At 42.6% G+C, this 16,537-nt stretch overlaps 1 protein-coding gene across 3 annotated transcripts in view; it reads left to right on the top strand.

Annotated features, from left to right (window-relative positions):
* oca2 (oculocutaneous albinism II) overlaps positions 1–16,537 on the top strand; it is a 546,813-nt gene that overhangs the window by 254,769 nt on the left and 275,507 nt on the right. For all 3 annotated transcript variants that reach the window (XM_068032789.1, XM_068032790.1, XM_068032791.1), the window contains exons 10-11: positions 3,728–3,799; positions 8,868–8,933. In XM_068032789.1, coding sequence (XP_067888890.1) covers positions 3,728–3,799; positions 8,868–8,933 — 138 coding nt within the window. The remainder of the gene's footprint in view (positions 1–3,727; positions 3,800–8,867; positions 8,934–16,537) is intronic.

Raw genomic sequence — 16,537 nt, forward strand, 5'->3', positions numbered from 1 at the left:
GACAAAATTCCATTTGCCTTCCTAATTACTTGCTGTACCTGCAGACCAACCTTCTGCGATTCATGCACAAGGACACCCAGGTCCCTCTGCATAGCAGCATGCTGCAACTTTTTTGCATTCAAGTAATAATCCTTTTTACTGTTACTCCTACCGAAATGAATGACTTCACATTTATTAACATTGTATTCCATCTGCCAGACCTTTGCCTACTCACTCAATGTATCTATGTTCCTCTGAAAAGTTTCACAGTCATCTGCACACTTTGCTCTGCCACTCATCTTAGTGTCATCTGCAAACTTTGACACCCTACACGTGGTCCCCAACTCCAAATCATCTATATAAATTGTAAATAATTGCGGTCCCAACACCGAACCCTGAGGCACACCACTAGTGACTGATTGCCAACCAGAATAGCACTCATTTATCCCCACTCTCTGCTTCCTGTTAGTCAACCAATCCTCTATCCATGCTAACACTTTACCCCTAACGCCATGCATCCTTATCTTATGCAGCAGCCTCTTGTGCGGCACCTTGTCGAAGGCCTTTTGGAAATCTAGGTACACCACATCCACTGGGTCCCCATCGTCCACCTTGCTCGTAATGTCATCGTAGAATTCCAAAAGATTTGTCAAGCATGACCTGCCCTTCATGAACCCATGCTGCGTCTGCCCAACGGGACAATTTCTCTCGAGATGCCCTGCTATTTCTTCCTTGATAATAGACTCAAGAATCTTCCCCACTACAGAGGTTAAGCTAACCGGTCTATAATTCCCCATCTTTTGTCTAACTCCCTTTTTAAACAGTGGCGTCATATCTGCTGTTTTCCAATCTGCTGGGACTACCCCAGAGTCCAGCGAATTTTGGAAAATTACCGCCAGTGCACCTGCTATTTCTCCCGCCATCTCTTTTAGTACCCTGGGATGCATTCCATCAGGGCCAGGAGACTTATCAATCCTTAGCTCCATTAGCTTGCCCGACACTACCTCTTCCGTAATAATGATTGTTTCCAGGTCCTCACCTACGTTCGTCTCTTTGTCTATTACTGGCATGTTATTAATGTCTTCCACTGTGAAGACCGATACAAAATACCTGTTCAATGCCTCAGCCATTTCATCATATCCCATAACTAAATTCCCCTTCTCGTCCTCAAAAGGACTAACGTTTACTTTAGCCACTCTTTTACGTTTTATATATTTATAGAAACGTTTGCTATCTGTCTTTATATTCTGTGCTAGTTTTTTCTCATGTTCTATCTTACTTTTCTTTATAGCTCTTTTTGTGGCTTTCTGTTGACCTTTAACGTTTTCCCGATCTTCTAGTTTCATGCTGTTTTTGGCCACTTTGTATGCCTTCTCTTTCAATTTGATAGCCTCCCTTATTTCCTTAAACACCCATGGCAGATTACCCCTATGCTATTTCCCATGGTATTGGCACTGATGTTTTGATACCTGCGCCAATACTGATACAAACAGAAATAAGACATTCAGAAAACATTGCTGCTGTCTGCTTCTCTGTTAAAATGTTCACCTTTAAATATTTAAATTCTCAATTTGAATAGGTTTGTGTTAGTGCCAGGGACGAATGCCCATCCAGTTAAAACTAATTCCAGGGTTGTCTCACTCAGTATGCTGACACCAAGTAACATTCAATCAAAATGAAGAGGAATAAAACACCCATGAATGCTGGAAGCTCACAACGAGTCAGATAGAAAGAGAAAGATGGATTATTGTTTCAGTCTGGATCCTGCGTCAGAACTATGAAAAAAAATACATTTTAAGGAGCAGGGCAGAATAAGGATTAGGTTATTAATGCAAAGAAGCAGAATTCTCGAGATTTTTTAATAGTCCATCAATAACTTTTGTTATGACCAAGTGAGAAGGGGTCTAGGGGTTCCCTCTCAGCCTTTGCCTGGTTTAACTGTAACAGGGTTTAATTTTAGAAACACCATGTTTTTAGCTCTCCCTCAGTGAATACTTGTTCACTGCTCCAATTGTAAGGCAAATAAATCAGACAGGTTTCCTTTCGATTTAAACAAGAAAGGTAGAAGTTTATTCATCTTAAACTCTAATCCGGTTAACGACTACAAATATGTGATGCTCCCATGCTAGCATGCATATACGATAAACACAGATGCAGATAGAGACAGAAAAAGAAGAAAAGAATAAAGGGGAAAGTTTGAGGCAATATCGGGATTATAATTACAGTCCTTTAAGTTCAATGTGGAGTCTTTGGTTGCAGGTAAATCCTGCTGTTCATTGGGGCCCAGTTCACGCTTCAACTTGCTTCGATGTCGGAGTCTTTTCTCTCTTGAGGTTTACGTGTCTTCCATGGGTCCGGTGGCTTGGGATAAAGCGAGAGAGAGACAGCCAGGAGCGAGGCTTGCTTGTTTCAGCTTCAGTTGCAAACTGCCTTCTGAATTCAAACTGTCCTGTGGCTAGCTCAAAAAACCTGGACCATCCAGTTAGTCATGTGACCAGTTGGTTTAACCAATCCTGACTTTGTGGATTGTATCATCTTAGCAGTCCTTGGAATGCGCTTCCTTACACCTTCAATGTCTGAAGATCAAAATCCATTTGGGTTAATTGGATCATGGAGTAATTCTTTTGTCTCTCCAAGCACTGTCTCTTAGTATGCAAATGTTCTTCCAGGCAAGTGTCTGGTGATCTACAAACAAGTCATTTCTTCACTCCAGCAACAGTTTAAAATCAATGTTCATATGGCAAAATTAATATGCCTCATTCTTGGCAAAGTGGGGTGGGGGGGAGTCTGCATGACACTTTGCAAAAGAAGATTCTTTAAGTTAAAGAGGAAGTACTGAAAATCAGAAAATATTAGTGCAAAGCATATTTTGCCCACCCTCAGGCTACCAGCGCTATCAATTTTGCTAAAAACCTGTGGGAAATGCAGCAAATTTAAATCTGTGATATTACAAATTGTTTTGCAGTGAGAAGTTCCTGATTTACAGCACATTCTCCTGAATTGCCCTATGCTCTTATATACTCCACAAGGAAGCATATGTATGGTTTCCAGCCCCATCTTGTCCTCTTCTGTGTTGTTTGAACTCTGGTGGGAGGCATCCAGGAAAGAGACAGGGGGGGGTAATTTTGACTTTGGATGATAATGTAAAAGAGGTGATAGTGAGTCAGTAGCTCATTTTATAGCTCTCCTGATTTACATTTCCAGTGAGGTAAATGTCAATAAAAATCACGAGATGTGTTTAACAGGAGGCCGATTCACTATCTGCCAAAGTCAAAGGTACCCAAGTTGGTCTTGAGTGTAGAGTATGACATGAATATCAGCTCCATTGATATCATGAATGGGCAGTGCTGCTCAAGGTTCCCATTCATGAATTCTTAACTAATGTAGTCATTTCGATTGTTGAAACTAACCCTGTCAGAAAGTGGTCAAAGGGACCATAAAATGGGGCTGAAGAAGGGTCACTGACCTGAAACGTTAACTCTGCTTCTCTCTCCACAGATGCTGCCAGACCTGCTGAGTATTTCCAGCACTTTCTGTTTTTATTTCAGATTTCCAGCATCCGCAGGATTTTGCTTTTATATAAAATGGGGCTATCCAGTCTATGAAACATTGATTTAAAACATACTTTCTCTCCTACTCAGTGTCCACCTTCCTTCCCCCCACCCCCTCCTTTAAATGAGGTGCTCGAGAGATTTGTAAACTGCTGGTTGCTATACTTGTTAAAATGTTTTGTATGATGTGATTTCAGATTGTTCATAGATCTTTAGCTGCCATGTTGGGATCCCTGGCAGCTTTAGCTACTCTCGCTGTGATTGGTGAGGTAAGTATTGTTCTCCTTCCCTATATATTTAATCAGCTTTTATGTCGAATCTTTCCAAAGACATGTCAGGATAGTAAAAATATGATTGTTGAAGGCCCTGAAATTAGTTTAATAGCGGGCAAATACTAATACATTCATTTAATATTCTCCACTGTTATTCTCATGAAGATGTTATCCCATTTAAAACATGGTTAAACAATGAGTAAAACAATAATAGTATTCCACAGAACAATTTCAGGTCTGAAGTGGATGGTATTTGTAAACAATAGTTTCAGTACAATTACTAATTTTTGAAGTGCTGTAATGACATTGTATGTTAATCTCTCTTCATAACTTCTTACATGACTGTGTATAGGTTAAAGAACAGTTCACTCAATAAGTTTGATCCAAAAAAAGAAACTTTTGGTGTAGTCACTGTACCAAAAACATTTGCATTTGTGACTCTTCAGGAAATTGGATTTAACTCTTGGAAAGGTATATAGAACATAGAACAGTACAGCACAGTACAGGCCCTTCGGCCCACGATGTCGTGCCGAACCTTTAACCTACTCTAAGATCAAACTAACTACCTACCCTTCATTCTACTATCACCCATGTACCTATCCAGGAGTCGCTTAAATGTCCCTAATGTATCTGCTTCTACTACCACCGCTGGCAGCGCATTCCACGCACCCACCACTCTCTGTGTAAAGAACCTACCTCTGACATCTCCCCGAAACCTTCCTCCAATCACCTTAAAATTATGTCCCCTGGGAAAAAGTCTCTGGCTATCCACTCTATCTATGCTTCTCATCATCTTGTACCCCTCTATCAAGTCACCTGTCATCCTTCTTCGCTCCAATGAGAACAGCCCTAGCTCCCTCAATCTTTCTTCGTAGGACATGCCCTCCAGTCCAGGCAGCATCCTGGTAAATCTCCTCTGCACCCTCTCTAAAGCTTTCACATCCTTCCTATAATGAGGCGACCAGAACTGAACACAATATTCCAAGTGTGGTCGAACCAGGGCCTTATAGAGCTGAAGCATAACCTCGCTGCTCTTAAACTCAATCCCCCTGTTAATGAAAGCCAACACACCATACGCCTTCTTAACAACCCTATCAACTTGGGTGGCAACTTTGAGCGATCTATGGACATGGAGCCCAAGATCCCTCTGTTCCTCCACACTACCAAGAATCCTGTCTTTAAGCCTATATTCCGCATTCAAATTCAGCCTTCCAAAATGAATCACTTCACACTTTTCCAGGTTGAACTCCATCTGCCACTTCTCAGCCCAGCTCTGCGTCCTGTCAATGTCCCGTTGCAACCTACAACAGCCTTCCACACTATCCACAACTCCAGCAACCTTCGTGTCATCGGCAAACTTGCTAACCCAGCCTTCCACTTCCTCATCCAAGTCATTTATAAAAATCACAAAGAGCAGAGGTCCCAGAACAGATCCCTGTGGAACACCACTGGTTACCGAGCTCCAGGCTGAATACTTTCCATCTACTACCACCCTCTGACTTCTATGGCCCAGCCAATTTTGGTATACCATGGAGAATAAATGCTGGTTATGCTAGTGTTGCCCATATCAATTACAACTTGCATTTATATAGTGCCTTTAATGTAGTAAACTGTTCCACAGTGTTTCACAGGAAAGTTAGCAAACAAAATTGGCATAAAGCCAGATGAGATATTAGATCAGATGACCAAAAGCTTGGTCAAAGAGAGTGTCTTATGGGAGGAGAGAGAGGAAGGGAATTGGAGAAGATTAGGGTGAGAATTCCACAGCTTACTGCCTAGGCGGCTGAAGACACGGCCGCCAATGGTGTGGCAATGAAAATCAGGAATGTACAAGAGACCAGAATTGGGGAAGCGCAGAGGTGTTGAGCAGTTGCTGGGCTGGAGGAGGTTACAGAGATAGGGAGGGTTGAAGCCATGTAGGGATTTGAAAACAAGGATGAGAATTTTAATATCGAGGCTTAGCCCAAGAATGAATTTTTAAAAATCGACTGTTCGTTCCTAACCCTCTAAAGTTTTTATTTCTCATCCTCCATGCTGTTTCCTACCATTCATATTTCTCCAGGAGAGGAATAGTGCATAGATTTATTGATGACTTTTATCATTTATGTTTCACAGTCAGTTGTTGGGATGTACAAGTAAGATCAACTCGACAATATCCCTCCCTCCTCTTAATGTAGATGGAGTCAATTCAATCAGAAACATTTTGCAAGTTAATTTTCATGGCTATTGCACTATTCTCCCACGGCAAACCAGTAGCATGCTCCCTCTTTCTGAGATCTAGTAGGTTTTTCCTTCATTCACCTTTTACCTTTTTTTATGCTTTCGTTTTTTTTTCTCTCCTGCTTCTCTGTTCCTGTGATCTTCTATTTAACTTTTGTAATTTCATTTGAATTTAGCTTCACCATCTTCTGGCTCCCTTGTCAGCATAATCCCACTTTATTAATTTCAATTAGCTCAAATCTTTTCTTGTGATGGTTTTGCATGCCCGAAAGGACTTGCTGAAGCATGTGCACAGCATCTCAGAAAAATGTGTTCGTTTTGGTGCAAGAGGGATATACTGTGAGCCCGTGCCAATTTTCAGAGGTGGGTTTTGAGGCAGGTACTGATTCTGCCAGTTGCTACATTTTTTTATGTCAACTTCTTTCATAATCCTTCTTACCTTTCCTCATCTCACTTTTTCCCCCTCTTCTATATACTTTAAGGCTGGAATCTTGTGGCTCCCAAATGAGCGGGTGGGGGGAGGGGGAGGTGCCATTCCCGACCCCTTCCTGCCCACACTGCAATTTTACACAGGGCGGCAGCGAGAAACAGCCCACCAGCCCCAGGCCAAGCAAGGCCTTTAAGTGGCCAATTAATTGCCAATTAAAGGCCTCCTCCCGCTGCCGCAGGTATTTTACCCTCGGCAGCCAGACGGCAAAGGCCCGAAGAACCCCGCCTGGTAGAACCAGGCCTTCTTGCAGGCTGGGCGGGTGGGAGGGCCCTCCTGATTGAGCACCCTGTTCCCCACAGAGGGCCACCACCGAAGCCGCAACTGCCCCCAACGCACTACACCACCCCCCCACGTTCCCCTCCTCCGCCCAACTGATCCCCCTTTGCCTCACTGGGGCCGGGCCGATTGTCCCCAGCGAGGCCCTAAAAACTTACCTTTTTTGTGCCTGCTCTCTGAAAGAACTATCCAATTAATCCCAATACTCTGCTATTTCTCCATAGCCCTGCAATATTTTCCTTTTCAAGTATGTATCCAATTCTTTTTTGAAATTTATGATTGAATATGTTTCCACTACCCTTTCAGGCAGTGCAATCCAGATTGTAACAACTCGCTGTATATAAAAAAAAATTCTCCTCATCTCCCCAATGTTCTCCTCATCTCCTCTTTTGCCAATGATCTTAAATCTATGTTCTCTGGTTACCGATCCTTTTGTTAGTTGAAACAGTTTCTCCTCATTTACTCTACCAAAACCCTCAGAATTTTGAACACCTCTATTAAATCTCCTGTAACCTTCTCTGCTCTAAGAAGAACAACCCCAGCTTCTCTACTCTCCCCACATAACTAATGTCCTTCATCCCTGGTATCATTCCAATAAATCTCCCCCGGCAACCTCTCCACGACCTAAACAAATGATCTGCCAATTCTTCTGTTTAATTAATCGGTTTGGCCTTCTTTCACTGCAGTTAAATTAGCTAATGGAGTAACTGGGTGCTGCATGGATCTCCACTTAGAGCTGGAATGTAAACGACACAGGCAAATGAGAGATGTTGGACAGGGAATCCAATTAATTTTTTCCCAGTTGAGCATCAAAGACCCAATTATTTGGAATGCTGGACGCTTTTCGATTGTTCTTGCGAGATGCTTCACCCAGTAGTCTCCACATAGTTGCGATACTTAGAAATGGCTGAATAATCACACCCGACCTATGTTGGGGAAGAGAAATGGCTTGAAAAACCAATTGATGAAGAATAAACTTCAAGAAACCTTCATTTTTATTGTTGCTGTTGGCAACTTTGATCTTTTACAGAGTATATCGGCTCAGAGAAAGAATATTTTAGCTTTGTTCAGCAGGCTGAAGGGAAAACCTGTTTTCACTCCTGGATACAATAAATTCCAAATCCATGCAGCTCAAAGCACTTGATGACGATGAGCTAATCTGTCAGAAAGAAATTGCATTGATATATCCTTTCTTGCCTAGGTTCAGAAAGTGTGCCGGAAGACTATTTACCTAGGTGACAATGCCCATAATTTCATTGGTTAGGCCTCAATATTGTGTTTAATTCTGGACACTACGTTTTCGGATGTCAAGGCCTTGGAGAGGGTACAGAAGAGATTAACTAGAAATGGTGCAGGGTTGTGGTCTTTGCTATGTGGAGAGACTGAAGAAGCTAGGGTTGTTCTGCTTGGAGTGGAGAAGGTTAAGAGGAGATTTGATAGTGTCCAAAAGGATAAACTGTTTGCAGTGATATATCGGTCGGCAATCAGAGGACATAGATTTAAGGTGATTGCCATTGTTTTTCACAGCAAATTGTTGTGATCTAAAATGCACTGTCTGAAAGGGTGAGGAAGGCAGATTAAATAGTAACATTCAAAAGAGAATTGGCCAAATATTTGAAGCAAAAATATTTACAGGGCTATGAGGAAAGAGCAGGAGAGTGGAATTAATTGGATCATCTACAAAAAAGCCAGCACAGCCACCATGGGCTGAAATGCCTTCATCTGGGCTGCATCCTTTTATGATTCTATGTTTCTAAAATTCATTAACGTAGAAAGTGAGAACTCAACTCTAAACTTTGCCTATACTTTGAAGGATTTCTGTCAAAACTCCCATTATTTCACTTTTTAATACTTGCACAGCCATTAAGTAACCATACCATGAATAATTTATTTGACATGCATGAATTGGTATTAGTAAATTACAGCTTTGTTTTTGTTCTTTTGTAATGGAAAATTCTAAAAGTTGACTTGCTTCTGGGAAGAATATGAAAGCAGAAGAAAGTAAAGCTCATACTACAGTGGAAAAATTACTCAATAGATCCATGGGATTAACTGTGAATTTTATCTTTTTGATTGCAGAGGCCAAGCATGGTCACAGTTGTGGAGTGGATTGACTACGAAACACTGGCATTATTGTTTGGAATGGTAATTAAAATTCTTTTAGCTGGGATTGTTTTATTCATGCATACACAAGTTCTTTTTCGAAAAAAAAAAAATCTCTTTCAAGCAGTGTAACTGTGGAGCAGAATTTAATTTTTAACCTCAATTTCACCATCTGTTTTCAGCATCTGTGCAAAACACTTTTGACAAAATTTCATTTGCTTTGGCTGAGTGAGCCCAGGATTTAAATGCTCACATGTTTCACTCTTAGGAAGTAAGATGTGGGTTCGCAGTTGTTGCAAGGCACATGTTTGACATATGGGAACATACATCATCTAAAAGTCTACAGCATGTCTCTTTGAAGTCTTAAGTTCATTGTGACAATCTTGTGAGAATTATCAAATTAACACTTCTCAAGGGTTTTGTGCTACTCATGTTTAACCTTCCCTCCAGATCAAAAAGATCGCCCCCCTAAAATCTAAATCAGGGGACACAATCACTGACCAATGCAAGCAAATGGGTTGAGCACTACCTAGAATTGTACTCCAGGGAGAATGTTGTCACTGAGACCGCCCTTAATGCAGCCCAGCCTCTACCAGTCATGGATGAGCTTGACGTACAGCCAACAAAATTGGAACTCAGTAATGCCATTGATTCTCTAGCCAGCGGCAAAGCCCCTGGGAAGGACGGCATTACCCCTGAAATAATTAAGAGTGCTAAGCCTGCTATACTCTCAGCACTCTGCGAACTGCTTTGCCTGTGCTGGGATGAGGGAGCAGTACCACAGGACATGCGCGATGCCAATATCATCACCCTCTATAAAAACAAAGGTGACCGCGGTGACTGCAACAACTACCGTGGAATATCCCTGCTCAGCATAGTGGGGAAAATCTTCGCTCGAGTCGCTTTAAACAGGCTCCAGAAGCTGGCCGAGCGTGTCCACCCTGAGGCACAGTGTGGCTTTCGTGCAGAGAAATCGACCATTGACACGCTGTTCTCCCTTCGTCAGCTACAGGAGAAATGCTGCGAACAACAGATGCCCCTCTATGTTGCTTTCATTGATCTCACCAAAGCCTTTGACCTCGTCAGCAGAAGTGGTCTCTTCAGACTACTAGAAAAGATCGGATGTCCACCAAAGCTACTAAGTATCACCTCATTCCATGACAATATGAAAGGCACAATTCAGCATAGCGGCGCCTCATCAGACCCCTTTCCTATCCTGAGTGGCGTGAAACAGGGCTGTGTTCTCGCATCTACACTGTTTGAGATTTTCTTCTCCTTGCTGCTCTCACATGCGTTCAAGTCTTCAGAAGAAGGAATTTTCCTCCACGCAAGATCAGGTGGCAGGTTATTCAACTTTACCAGTCTAAGAGAGAAGACCAAAGTACGGAAAGTCCTCATCAGGGAACTTCTCTTTGCTGACGATGCTGCATTAACATCTCACACTGAAGAGTGTCTGCAGAATCTCATCGACAGGTTTGCGGCTGCCTGCAACGAATTTGGACTAACCATCAGCCTCAAGAAAACGAACATCATGGGACAGGATGTCAGAAACGCTCCATCCATCAATATCGGCGACCACGCACTGGAAGTGGTTCAAGAGTTCACCTACCTAGGCTCAACTATCACCAGTAACCTGTCTCTCGATGCAGAAATCAACAGGCGCATGGGAAAGGCTTTCACTGATACGTCCAGACTGGCCAAGAGAGTGCGGGAAAATGGCGCACTGACACGGAACACAAAAGTCCGCGTGTATCAAGCCTGTATCCTCAGTACCTTGCTCTACGGCAGCGTGGCCTGGATAACGTATATCAGCCAAGAGCAACGTCTCAATTCATTCCATCTTCGCTGCCTTCGGAGAATCCTTGGCATCAGGTGGCAGGACCATATCTCCAACACAGAAGTCTTCGAGGCAGCCAACATCCCCAGCTTACACACACTACTGAGTCAGCGGCACTTGAGATGGCTTGGCCATGTGAGCCGCATGGAAGATGGCAGGATCCCCAAAGACACATTGTACAGTGAACTCGTCACTGATATCAGACCCACCGGTTGTCCATGTCTCCGCTTTAAAGACATCTGCAAACACGACATGAAGTCTTGTGACATTGATCACAAGTTGTGGGAGTCAGTTGCCAGTGATCGCCAGAGCTGGCGGACAGCCATAAAGGCGGGGCTAAAGTGTGGCGAGTCGAAGAGACTTAGCAGTTGGCAGGAAAAAAGACAGAAGCGCAAGGAGAGAGCCAACTGTGTAACAGCCCCGACAACCATTTTTATCTGCAGCACCTGTGGAAGAGTCTGTCAGTCTAGAATTGGCCTTTATAGCCACTCCAGGCGCTGCTACACAAACCACTGACCACCTGCAGGTGCTTACCCATTGTCTCCCGAGACAAGGAGGCCAAAGAAGGGAAGAAGATCACAAAGGGACTCGTGTCAGTCACAATCAGGGAGGAAAGCTTGTCTATAATGGTGGGGGTAATAGTTCTGGTTGCAATGAGATTCCACTGTAGACGAAGATGCTTCACTTACTGAAGCTGATGGCTGGTCAAATCTAAGGAACCACCATGTCAGTGTTGGACACCAGTGGTTTGAAATCACCCCTGTGCTTGCTGACCTACTGGTCCTGCAACACCTCAATTTTAAAGTTCTCCTCCTTAAATGCAAATCCATCCATGACCTCACCCTCCTTATCTCTGTAACCTCTTTCAGCCCCACAAATCTCTGATGTCTCTGCACTCCTCCAATTCCCTGATTTCAGCTGCCTAGATCCTAAGCTCCGGAATTTCCTGTCTAAAACGCTCTGCCTCGCTTTCCTTCTTTAAGTCGCTCCTTAAAACCTACATCTTTGGTCAAGCTTTTGGTCACCTGTTCTAATATCTCTTATTGTGGCTCAATGTTGTTTTGTTTGATAACGCTTCTGTGAAGTGCATTTTTATTACATTAAACACGTTATATAAACTGAAAATTGTTGTTACTGTTATGTGATTCTAGCGCTGAATGTGTTAACGTATTTGTTTGAAATAGCTTTGCCTTCTTTTTTGACAAAGCTGTTAAGTGGATCCCTTCCTTCCTTAAAGTAAGAGACTAAGATTGCTCATGCAATTTGTTACATTTGTTACTTGTAAATGCCCAGCAGGACTTGAACTCATTCAGGTTCAGCTGAATGGAACAAGAAGACTGGTCACTGAAAAGATTAAATGCCCATCAGCATGCCTCAAATTGTCACAGTGACTTCTTGAAAGGACTGTTTTGAAAAGTTTATTTTAAAAAAGTCAACACAAGCAATTTATTGAATGCTCCAGTGAAATGTGTTGGATTGGTTCACTGAGTCAATCCTACCCAACCTTTTACCAGCCCATTGCTGAATTTATTAGTCCAAGTCCAGAGCATTAGTTTTAGTTTCAATTGTCTTATTTTGCAACTTACCTCAGGCTTCATTGGTTGGAGTCATACCTAGCACAAAAGAAGATGATTATGATTGCTGAAGGCCAATCATCTCAGTCCCAGGACATCACTGCAGGAGTTCCTCAGGGTAGTGTCTTAGGCCCAACTATTTCAGCTGCTTCATCAATGACCGTCCCTCCATCATAAGATCAGAAGTGGGGATGTCCGCTGATGATTGCACAGTGTTCTCACAACTCCTCTGATACTGAAGTAGTTCTTGCCCGCATGCAGCAAGATCTAGAAAACGTCCAGGCTTGGGCTGATAAATGGCAAGTAACATTAGCGCCACACAAGTGCCAAGCAATGACCATCTCCAACAAGAGAGAATTTAACATCTTTCCTTGACACTCAACAGCACTACCATCGCTGAATTCCCCCACTATCAACATCCTAGGGGTTACCATTGACCAGGAGCTTAATCAGTCATATAAATACTGTGGCTACAAGAGCAGGTCAGAGGCTGGGAATTCTGCAGTGAGTAACTCACCTCCTGACTCCCCAAAGCCAGTCCACCATCTACAAGGCACAAGTCAAGAGTGTGATGGAATACTCTCCACTTGCCTGGATGAATGAAGCTCCAACAGCACTCAAGAAGCTTGACACCATCCAGGACAAAGCAGCCTGTTTGATTGGCACTCCATCCACAACCTTAAACATTCACTCCCTTCACCACCAGTGCACGGTGGCAACAGTGTGTACTATCTACAGGATGCACTGCAACAACTCACCATGGCTGCTTAGGCAGCATGTTTCAAACCCGTCATCTCTACCACCTGGAAGGACAAGGGCAACAGATGCATGGAGACACCACCACCTGCAAGTTCCCCTCCAAATCACACACCGTCTAAACTTGGAACTCATCACCGTTCCTTCGCTGGGTCAAAATCCTGGAACTCCCTCCCTAACAGCACTATGGGTGTACTCACACCAGATAGACTGCAGTGGTTTAAGAAGGCAGCTCACCACCACCTTCTCAAGGGATTGGAAACAAATGCTGGTCTTGCCAGCGATGCTCACAGCACATGAAACAATTAAAAAAATAAAGGCCCAAGGCCTGTAAGGGAAATAACCAGAGCCTAATGTACTTTGTGTCTTCCTGTCGATAAATATTGGTTGGTGGTCAGACCATGTAATGAAATTCCAATAAATGAGAACAGATTTGCAATCAGGAATTATATATAGCTTTTGTCCCTTAGTAACAAAAATCGTCTAACTCAGTAAAATATTAAATGGTTCAGGTTCTATGTTCAGTGGTGAAGCAATTTCTGGGGCATGGATTTCACCTTTCTCAATGTTACTTTCTTTCCAGTGCCCAGCAACAGCAGGCTAAGCAGCCAATCACATTGAAGGATTCTCACAGACAGAAATACAGAAAAACCCGTGATTTTTCCTTCACTTTTTTCACCAGTTTACCTGGAGCAAAATAAAGATGAGGATTAATGTAGAAGTTGAAATATCATAAACTTTTTTTTCATTATTTTTAAAGATCTATGGATTTTTTTTTTATCAGAATGGAGACATTTGACATTCCCAAACATAAAGATAGCTTTTCAGGACTAAAGAGGTTGTGCAGCAGAAATTATGAACTTAGTACACTGTGAGAAACTCAGTTACGCCTCATTCAACAAGGCATGATTCTTTCAAGAGTTTTTATAGAGCCCAATAGTGTAAAAGTGGAAGTTCATGTCAATTCAGTGATTTCTAATTGATTTCCATCTGCAAGGAATTCAATAGCACACCCTGTGGAGGAGTGGGGAATCACTGACAGCAACTTGTGGATGTCCATTTTTTACTGTGCATGTGAAAATGCCAGAAGTTGCTAACAGTTTCACTGTCATTACAACCATAAAATCTGGGCCAATATATTTAAAAGAATACCAAGATCATTTTGGAAGGTCGAATTTGAATGCAGAATACAGGCTTAAAGACAGGATTCTTGGTAATGTGGAAGAACAGAGGGATCTTGGGGTCCATGTCCATAGATCGCTCAAAGTTGCCACCCAAGTTGATAGGGTTGTTAAGAAAGCATATGGTGTGTTGGCTTTCATTAACAGGGGGATTGAGTTTAAGAGCCGCGAGGTTATGCTGCAGCTCTATAAAGCCCTGGTTAGACCACACTGGAATATTGTGTTCAGTTCTAGTCGCCTCATTATAGGAAGGATGTGGAAGTTTTAGAGAGGGTGCAGAGGAGATTTACCAGGATGCTGCCTGGACTGGAGGGCATGTCTTACGAAGAAAAGGTTGAGGGCGCTAGGGCTTTTCTCATTGGAGCGAAGAAGGATGAGAGGTGACTTGATAGAGGGGTACAAGATGATGAGAGGCATAGATAGAGTGGATAGCCAGAGACTTTTTCCCAGGGCGGAAAGGGCTATCACCAGGGGGCATAATTTTAAGGTGATTGGAGGAAGGTTTCGGGGAGATGTCAGAGGTAGGTTCTTTACACAGAGTGGTGGGTGCGTGGAATGCACTGCCAGCGGTGGTAGTAGAAGCAGATACATTTGGGACATTTAAGCGACTCTTGGATAGGTACATAGATGATAGTAGTATGAAGGGTATGTAGGTAGTTTGATCCTAGAGTAGGTTAAAGGTTCGGCACAACATTGTGGGCCGAAGGGCCTGTTCTGTGCTGTACTGTTCTATCTTCTATGTTCTATGTTCTATAAGTTACCCAGTTTATAGTCGTTTGGCAGTACAGCACTTGAGGATTGCTGAAAATCGAGAAATTTTGTCGAAGTTTTTTGTTGTGCACTCATCAGGACAATTTGCAAGAATTGTAATTACAATATTAATTGTAAGAGAAAGCAACAATTTATACTGTATGAAAAGAGAGTGCTGATTGGTTGGCACGTGGACTCTGATTGGTAGAGGCATTGCCATGGAGAATGCACCAGTTTGTGGTGACTGACAAGTGAGCTGTCAAGCTTTGTTTGAACCAGGCAGCTTGATTAGTCAAGGCATTGTCTTCCGGAATGAACCAGCGAATGGCTGCCAGTTATTTTGTTTAGCTGAAACAGGCATAATGTGTGTACATGTTCTTTCTGTCTGCAAAGAACAGGGCCCTGTGTGTGAATAAATGTAGCTTCCAGTACACGCAAATGCGCCACACTGCGAGCCTGACTGACAATCTTAAATTGGTTGTCAGCGTAATTCGTAGCACACTGAGGATTATTTAGCAAATGTTGTCCAGTCGCGGAATCACACCTAATGTTGGACACTGTGTTTTGAGCTTTGCAAGCACGGGCTGGTTGGATATGACGGAAGGGACATGCCATTTGATACGATCTGCAAGTCTTTGGGATGTATGGCCTATAAACCTAGCAGCACACTGGCGGTTACCCAGTTTATTTAGGAAGTTGCAGAGAGCTGTCATATTAATGCGTTATTTGTTGTTTTAAACAAGATTAGCATAATTGGAACAATATAAGAAATCATAGCATTAATCATGCTGACATTGAAAGCAATTTTTGTGCAAATACTATCCTCACCTTATTAGCCCTTTCTGATATTTACAATAGTTGTTTCCAAATAACTTTTTCAGAAATGAAGCTCATTTTCTGTAAAGATTCCAGCATTGTTGCAAACTGAAGTGTAAGATGCCTCACTTTAATACCTAGATATCCCACTTTTTGCAATGATAGGAACAAAAGTACATGAGTAGGCCATTCAACCCCTCGAACCTTTTTGATCATTCAATTAGATCATGGCTGATCTACTTCTTAACTCGATCATCCCCCTTGTTTCCATTACCTTTAATATCCTGGCCTAACAAAAATCTATCAATCGCAATTTTGAAATTTTCAATTGACCCCAAGCCTCAACAGCTTTTGGGGGAGAGAATTCCAGATTTCACTGTCCTTTGTGTGAAGATATGTTTCTTGGCAGTACCTTGATCTAATTTTAAGGTGATGCCCCTTTGTTCCTACTGGGTGTTTGACTGGTCGCTGTTACCTTGCTGGTATTTAACATAGGGGCAGATTTTCAGCTTTCCGTATGGGTGATAAACAGCCTTTGCAGAATAACTATCGATGATGGAAACTGTCAGTTATCATTGCCATCTGTATACTTAACAGGCAGGTGTAGCCTCTTTATCTGTGATACAGTCACTACCCAAAACATTAACCCTTCTCTTTACAGATACTGACAAAGCAATTTTTTAAACATAGAATTTACAGCACAGACTGGTCTATGCTGGTGTTTATGCTCTA

The sequence above is a fragment of the Heterodontus francisci genome, chromosome 6, assembly GCF_036365525.1.
Source record: "Heterodontus francisci isolate sHetFra1 chromosome 6, sHetFra1.hap1, whole genome shotgun sequence".
Classification (NCBI taxonomy): domain Eukaryota; kingdom Metazoa; phylum Chordata; class Chondrichthyes; order Heterodontiformes; family Heterodontidae; genus Heterodontus; species Heterodontus francisci.